This window comes from Vigna radiata, chromosome 7, assembly GCF_000741045.1.
Source record: "Vigna radiata var. radiata cultivar VC1973A chromosome 7, Vradiata_ver6, whole genome shotgun sequence".
Lineage (NCBI taxonomy): Eukaryota > Viridiplantae > Streptophyta > Magnoliopsida > Fabales > Fabaceae > Vigna > Vigna radiata.
In genome coordinates, this window is record NC_028357.1 from 16,135,340 (window position 1) to 16,143,975 (window position 8,636).

At 28.6% G+C, this 8,636-nt stretch overlaps 1 protein-coding gene and 1 long non-coding RNA gene across 2 annotated transcripts; both read left to right on the forward strand.

Annotated features, from left to right (window-relative positions):
- The first annotated feature begins 701 nt into the window (after nt 1-701).
- On the forward strand, nt 702-1,492 carry LOC111241936. The gene is made up of 3 exons (XR_002668370.1): nt 702-1,107; nt 1,192-1,259; nt 1,352-1,492. It is a non-coding gene; the product is annotated as an uncharacterized LOC111241936 (long non-coding RNA).
- A 3,741-nt stretch (nt 1,493-5,233) lies between these two features.
- Nucleotides 5,234-8,215, forward strand: LOC106767166 (uncharacterized protein At4g14342). The gene is made up of 4 exons (XM_014652006.2): nt 5,234-5,394; nt 5,536-5,621; nt 5,734-5,857; nt 7,936-8,215. The coding sequence occupies exons 1-4, from the start codon at nt 5,389-5,391 to the stop codon at nt 7,981-7,983; spliced, it is 264 nt and encodes an 87-aa protein (XP_014507492.1). The 5' UTR covers nt 5,234-5,388; the 3' UTR covers nt 7,984-8,215.
- The last annotated feature ends 421 nt before the right edge of the window (nt 8,216-8,636 follow it).

Below are 8,636 nucleotides of genomic sequence, written 5' to 3' on the forward strand. Positions count from 1 at the left end.
GGGTCATTATATTATATTAGCCAACTTTATAAAGTTATCTAATTAAGATAAATATGGCTAAGGGTATATTTGTCATGAAAGGTATATTGTGTAGAGACCAACAATAATTATAATTTGTTGAAGGGGCCAAATTATAATTATTGAAACTAAAGAATATTAACCGTCAGAGGTTATTTAAGGGGTCATGGTCCCCATCTGTGAGCATAAGATTAATTCCTGTTTCTTTCTCTTTATCCTCATCAGAAGAAAAAATCTAAAGGGAACTAAGGGTGCTCTACAGAGGGAAGATCAGAGACTAATTTTAGGTTCATTAATTATTCCCAATGTCCAATTCAAGTACGGTTCTGCTCTATTATTATAGAAATATTGGGAACTGCTTTGATTGAAGAATTTAATGCATGTGGTTTATTGCTCTTTATTGTGAATCTCTGAATCATAAATTCTAACACTTGATACCTTGCAAATTCCATGTCTTTTTTCTCATGCATTGAACGAAATTTGAATATATAAGATGAAAACTTTTGCAGGAAATATAAGTTGGCATTGGAAATGTTTATTTTCTTATGCTTCAAATTCACTTTAAAACCTATATAATAAGTTACAAAACTGAGTAATTTATGTTGATCATTTTTTTTAGGTTGTCTACCCAAGATACATTTTCTCCTATAGAAGATGGCCAACAAGGACAATTTATAGAACCTAATGTAGGAGATTCAAATCAAAATGATGTTTTTGTAGATTCAAATCAAACTGAAAGTTCAACTCCTACTATTAACTCAAGAAGATTATTGTCAGATGTTTGGAATCACTTTAAGAAAGAAAGGTGACGGGAAGTGGAGAGCGATGTGCAATTATTGTTCCAAAAGTCTTCTAGGTGAGGCAAAACAAGGTACATCACATTTGAGAAATCATTTCAAGAGTTGCAAGCTTCGAACAACACGGGAAATCCGACAATCATTTTTAAAAACTCATAAAGAAGGTGGTGAAACCGTAGTTGTTGGCAATCATGTGTTCAATCAACAAATAGCTAGAGATGCACTCTGAAAGATGATAATTCTACATGAGTATCCAATGTCGATGGTTGATCACATAGGAGTGACATACAAGGTAATTAAATGAACAATTCAAATTACATATTTATATTCATTCAAATGATTGGCTATGACAAATGAATTTATTTTCCTTTTTCAGGTTCTTCAAAATTGAAAGTGGATAACATGAAGCTTAATACAATACTAGAGGAGATAATTGATGATGATGTTAGTAGTTTTGTTTATAATATTGTAATCTAATTTTATTAATGGTGTCACTTTCATTGATTGGTGACTTTATTTGTATTTATTTGTTTCAGGAATTAAGTGGTCAAAATGAAGATGTGGACGAACAAACATAAATCATGAAGTGTTATTTTTAGAACAATTATTTGAATTTAAGTTTTAATTTAATTTGTATTAATTTGAATTATTTTTACTATTAAATTGTATTAATTTGAAACCATGATAGTCTTGACTCTCAGAGTTCTTCTTGGATCTCGATCTTTTGTGTTGTTCTTGGGATAAGGTACCTGTGCGCGCACATACACACTATTTGACTATTTTAATATTGAGAAAGTTTTCTCATATCTCCAAGGTATTTTCCATTATATATCATTCTCTTAACTATTCATTTATTTTATGCGATTTTATTCAATGGTGTATCAAATCATTTGATCATTTTTACTTTCTCTAATATTTTTATTTTTTATTGTGTAGAATATTATTTTCACAGTTTTTATATAATTATTTTTGTTTTCTAATTTGCTCTCATAAGTGTAATTTTACCACCACAATTGCATAAAGATATTTCATTTACTCTAATATAATAATTTAATGTTATTATCACACAATTGCATAAAGATATTTGATTTACTCTAATATAATAATTTAATGTTATTATCATGAATCTTGTTAAATCATTTAACATAAATCTAATTTAAGAAAAATGAAAGATTCATGTATAATTTTGAATTATTATTAGTTTAATAATTTTCTTCCATATAATCTTTGTATGAGAAAACAGATTAAAGATTAAATATATTTTTAGTTCTTCAACTATTATGTGATTTTATATTTAGTTTTTTTTTTCAAACTTTAGTACACTTTGATCATCTTCTTTAAAAAAATTATAATTTTTAGTTCTCCAAAAATAACCGCGTTAAATTTTGTGTAAAGTGAGTATCGTGTGCTAGGTTGTCCAGAAACTCTCAATCTACATGGGAGTCACATTAATAACCTTGACACATAATTTGTATCTCCATTTTTTTTATATTTCATAAAGTCATTAATTTGAAATAACATGAATATTTATGAAATTGGTGTTAGTGTTAATCTACTTAACTAAACTAATTACTAATCTTACAACTGTACCAAAATCATCACCAGAGTGTAACTGTACACTTTTTTTTACGTATTAAATTACGTGAGATTAGTGGGATTTTCATTTTTATATGTATGAGGAAAGACTTAAAAGCCTCTTAGTATAGTGTATTGCTTTTATTTCCGTCTTTTGCAAAGAAAAAAATAATGGGTGTTGCTTCCTCCACCTTTCCAAGTGGGACTTGTACCTCCCCATTATTTTAATTTATTTCAAAAATATTTTACACCTCCCCACTATTTTCTTTTATTCCAAAAATACCCTACACCTCTCCTAACCTTAACAATTTTTCTTTTTCTCTCTCTACATTAATGGAGCATTTACATGGCTCATTAATGGAGCATTTACATGACTCAAATTTGAACTTAAATAAGTTTGATTGAATCTTATTTTTGTTGTTGAATATATTTTTTACTTTTCAAATTACTTAATAAATGGTAAAATTTTGTTCTAAATTTCTAGAAATATGTTTATATATATGTGTGTTTTTTTATATATAATATCTATAATTTTTAACATAAAATTTAAAGGAAACTTCAATATTAGTACTTTTACCAATTCTATTTTATAAAATCAAAAGTCAGATGAAAATACAAAATAATAAACATAATAATATTAATAGTAAATAATGATATATTATTATTATATACTAACTTTATAATGATGAAAGAACTAAATAAATTATAAATCTTTAACAAATAACATTATTTTATATTTTAAGTATTTAATAATATTTTTATATTATTTATTTAATAAATTAAATATTTTATTCATGTTATTTGAGTCAAACATGTCGATAAATTATATATATTATATGTAAAAAAAACACACATATTTGTAAACATTTTTCTAGAAGTTTAGAACAAAATTTTACCATTTATTAAGTAATTTGAAAAGAAAAAAATATATTCAATAGTAAAAATAAGATTGAATCAAATTTATTTAAGAAAATATATCACAATTTCAAATTTAAGTCATGTAAATACTCCATTAATGAGCCATGTAAATGCTCTATTTATGTAGAGAGAGAAAGAGAAAGATGGTTAAGGATAACAGGAAAATGTAGGGTATTTTTAGAATAAAAAAAAATATGAGAAGATGTAGAATATTTTTGAAATAAATTAAAATAGTGAGGAGGTACATATCCCACTTGGAGAAGTGTAGGGAACAACACCCAAAAAAAATTGATAAAAGAGCTTGTTAATTTCAAATCTAATGAACATAAATTATTCTACTTTTGACATAAATGAAACAGCTTGTTAAATATTGCGTAATATTGTCTAAAACATTTAATCATTAAACCTTTAATAATTATTCTACTTTTGACATAAATGCAAGTATGATTTCTTAATTCCTATAAAAGTTTGTAAAACTAATACATGATAATGGCAATTGCATTATAAAAATAGAAGAATTGTTAGAGATATATGCTTTATGTATACAATTGATTTATTGGCTGAAAAACATTTTTCTAGGTAATCGATTGAGGATATGGTAATCAATTGCTTGATATATGCTATTATGAGCAATGAATTAATCATCGATTATTAGCCTAATAAAGCTTTGGTGACATATTAACGTGGACTATAATAGTGTATTAGCACTCTCATTTCCAAATAAAACAAATTAAAAGGAGGCGTAAATCAAGTTCATCCATCGTCAATTTATTAGTAAAATTTGTATAAAGTCAAATAAGAAAAAAAACAAAAATTAGCAAACTTTATGCAATATTAGAACCTATGGCAAATTAATACCATTTAAAGTATTAATCATCCGTAAATCTAACGAACAGAAAATAAAAACAATTTAAACAGGATTAATACGTTTTAATGTCTTAAATTGCCCTGTTTAAAAATATATAATTTAATAAAAAAAAATGCAAACACCTTATATATAATATAATGTTTACTAAAACAAACAATACTGGACGACAAAATAGTCCTACAAGATTTACAAAATTGTGGTGATTATATTATGGGTTAAATATGTTTTTAGTCTCTATCCTTTGGGGCGATTTTGGTTTTATTTCATTTTCAAACTAAGGTACAATTTAGTCCTTCAATTTTAGAAAACTCTGGTTTTAATCATTTTTATCAAATTTTTTTAACTTCATTTGTTATTTCAAGCATGTTGAAACAAAGTTAAAAAAAAAATTGATAAAAAAATACTAAAACCAGAGTTTTTTAAAGTTGAAAGACTAAATTGTATTTAAGTTTGAAAATGGACTAAAACCAAAATCACCCCAAAAGTATAGGGACTAAAAACATATTTAACCCTTAAATTATTTATACTAATGGATTAGCAAGGTGTTTTGAAAAACTCCAAAGCTAATAATGGATTATTGAAAAATGTGTTTTCAAGTAACTTATAAGATATTTGATTAATTTATAAATATTTGAACAAAAAAAATTGTTTGGTAAATAAGTTTCTTTCACTAATTTTTATTTCTTTCACTAATTGTTTGATAAATAATTTTTATAGATTATTATTATCTTTTCATCTTGACCCTCATAATCCAAAAAGTTTTTCATTCATTGACTTTTTTTAGTATGATAGTGTTTATTTGTTTAATATTATTTTATGTATTTACATTTATGAACGGGGTTTGTATCTAGTATTTATCAAATATCCTTTAACTCAACCAGCAAGCGAACTCAACCATTTTCAGCAACTAACTCTCAACAAAAAATAATTTTGAACTTTAAATTAAAAAGTTCAACTAGTTTATTTATTTATTTTCAAACATTAGCAAGAAAAATAGTTAGATAAAGAAAATATACAACTATTTTATTTTATTAAAAAAATTGTTTTTTAATTATTGTAAAATAACCATCGACCACACCGTACAAGGAGGAAGCACATATTTATGATTTGAAGGTGAAGCAGACAGAATCCTCTCTTCCCAGTATTTATCCCTAAGCATTGGGATTGTAATTTGGTTCGTTGCAACTCAATTCAACCCACTAATCACACACCATGCAGGTACACTCTTTTATCAATTTCTTCCCAAGGCTGCAATACAATTTTTTATTTTACTTTTCAATTTTCCAATCCGAGGGTGAAATTAAGTTGATTAGGGTTTTGAAATTTTGATGCAAAAGTTAATTTGGGCGTTTTATACAGGCCAGTGATAGGTTTAACATCAACTCTCAGCTCGAGCATCTCCAAGCCAAATATGTTGGAACTGGTCATGCCGATTTGAACAGATTGTCAGTTTCGCTCTCTCTCTTTTCCCCAAAATTCATTCTAAATTTGTTTTTTTTAATCTTTTTAGAAATTATTTTCCAATCGTTTGTTTTTCTTGCTTGTTTGAGTTTGCAGTGAGTGGGCAGTGAACATTCAACGTGATAGCTATGCATCATACATTGGCCACTACCCTTTACTGGCATACTTTGGTATTGCTGAAAATGAATCTATCGGAAGGGAACGCTATAGCTTTATGCAGGTTATCTTTCTCTCTGGACATATGTGTTTTTTTATTCTTTGTTTCCCCAACATAGTTTCATTTTTTTGTTCTACTTTATAATAGAGGCGTCTTGTCTTCTACCTTGATATTGAATCAGGTCTTTATCTATATCCACTATTTCTTTCACTGTCATCTTAGGAAAAGATAAATGCTAGTAATAGACTTTTGTTCAGTGTTCTACTGTATTCGGAGAGTACATGAACGAGGAGTGGGATCAGTTACTAGTGTAACTGAATGTTAATTTTACCCGATTGCATAGACAAGAGTGCGTTGCTAACATTTCTTTGTAGTGAAATATATTTCAACCAACCAGGTTGTCTATGGGCTTTTGAAACAACAGATGAAAAGAAAATCACTTGTTACTTGTAATGCTTTTCTGATGAAGTTGTTGAGTGCTGCTGTTATTGTTTGCTTGTTGAGGAAGTGAACTTCGTAAACTTGTTGCATCCCGTTATTATTGTTATTTTGAATACCTTTATTCCTGTTATTTTAGAGAGGTTGTCCTTTTTTATTTTATTTTTTCCATTCTTATATGTGAATTTATTCTAGGTACATAGTTCTGTAACTATAGATACATGTTGTTTGCTTATTAGTTTGTTGTTATTTCTTTTCAGAGAGTGTTGTTTCTGATAAATAGGATACAAGTAACCGCTTGCTCTGTCGTGTCCTATAGTGAATTCAAGGGTCATTGTATTCTACATAGAAAATGCATAATCAGACTGGTAGCCTAATATCCAAATTATGGGATTTTGATCTGTCTATTCAACGAAATATCCCATTTGGACTTACCTTGTTCTGACTATTTGCAATCAGTAACTTGCTCGTCTGCTAAGTACTAGTCATAATTATTTAGAACTCTCTTTTAATTATCCGTTTTTTGGAGGGTGTTATTTTGGCCCGGGGGTAAGGGTTATCAGGAAAGTGTAGGGAGGGATGAGTAGTTTTTTTGTTTAAGAGCTATGGAGCGTGCACAGACTCCTCAACGCAACCAATGTCCAAAATATAGGACACCGGGTCTTTTGCATATGCATAATGCAATTTCTTTATTAAGAACCATCAATCATTTTATCTCTTCCTATAAAATCTAGAATAAGATTAATTATATTTTAGGAAAGATATGCTCATCTTCTCAAAAGCAACTTACCAATGCGCCATTTGTTTTAAGGAAACAAGGAAAACATTTTATTGTTTCTTTTCAAAGAGAGAGAGAGACAGAGAGATCTTATGTAACGAACGATAATAGAGAAAGAAATTATACGTTCATTGTATGTGAGAGTGATTGTAATCTATGAAGCTTTATCTGTATCTCCGACAGAGAGAAACTCGTTTCAAAGTAATTATTTGTGGGTGTAGAGTAGACTTCATTAATAAACGATGCTAAATTGTTTCTTGTATGTATACTTTGTTTCTTCTCCAAGCTGCTGTTTGTGAATGGTATTCTAAGCATTCTTGTGTTTTTCTTTAATTTTTTTCCAGTGAGCTTGTACTTAATTTCCCAACACTAATGTAAGACTATGTTTAATAAATTATGTTTGATAAATCTCAGCTTAGATAGTCTTTTCTTCTTAGAGGGGTTTCTGCTGTCTTTAGGAAGCTATTTGCTCTTTAGGATAAAGAGTCCATTGTTAGTATAGTTGGATAAATGAGGTATAGTGCTTGTGCATAATTAAACCTGTAAAACATCACAATATGAATAAGGTATTATATAAATTCTTCATTCGCTCAATAAAACATCGTAATTTTCAACACATTCATAGCAGTGACCACCCAATACCACAATTATGTAGCATTTGAGCAATGTAAAGCTTCTTAACTGGAGATATGGGATAGGAAAAACATTGCGGAACAGAGCTTTGTGGTGTCTGAACCTGCAACATGTTTATTCATCCTAATCCTATCAAGAGGGAGGGGGGACGTTGAAATTCTGAAAGAATACTTATAGCACGACCCTTCTCTGATTTTTATTGTTGTCATGTTAACCTTCTCCTTGCTGTCGTTGTTTACAACTCTTCAGTCATCAGCTATTACTTATATGACAAGTTCTATCTTTTGTGCAGAAAATGCTCCTGCCTTGTGGTTTGCCTCCCGAAAGAGAAGAGGATTAATCACACAGTACAATTTATATAGCCTGTGACATTTTATTGTGCTGTGTTATCTGATGGAAGAAATAGATGGTTGTGACCTTGATTTATTGTAGTGATCTGTCTTTAGCTTGTGGATGCTTAAGTAGTTGTTATGGAGCTTGGAAAATTTTCAAGATATGTCAAGTTTAATTTATTCTTGAATCTGAATTTTTTGTCTGTGTTTCTTAAATGGTGGCCCTTTAAATTGAACGAACCCTGCATTCGCATCCAAGAAAATGTGATTCTCCCTTGAATGACTTTCATAACATGCACATTTTTATGTTGCATTTGGAGTTTGAACTCAAGAAATAGGGTACACTAGTTGGAGTTTTAAATTATACTTAATATTTTATATTTATTTATAGCATTCATTTTTACCTTTTAATATTTTAAAAAAATATTTTGGTTCTTTATTTTTTGTTATTTTTCTTTGAAATTTTGAAATAGTTATTTATTAGCAATTATTTATATTAGAACGTGTATTCCTTTTAGCGAAAAGAGAAAATAATCTGAGCCTAAGATGGACAACAAAATGCAGATAGTGTTTACCGTGCTTTCATTCTCTTTTCACCTTCAACTTAAGGAACACCCATACTCCTATGCTGAAACTTTTCTCCACATGTCTCCCTTGGAAG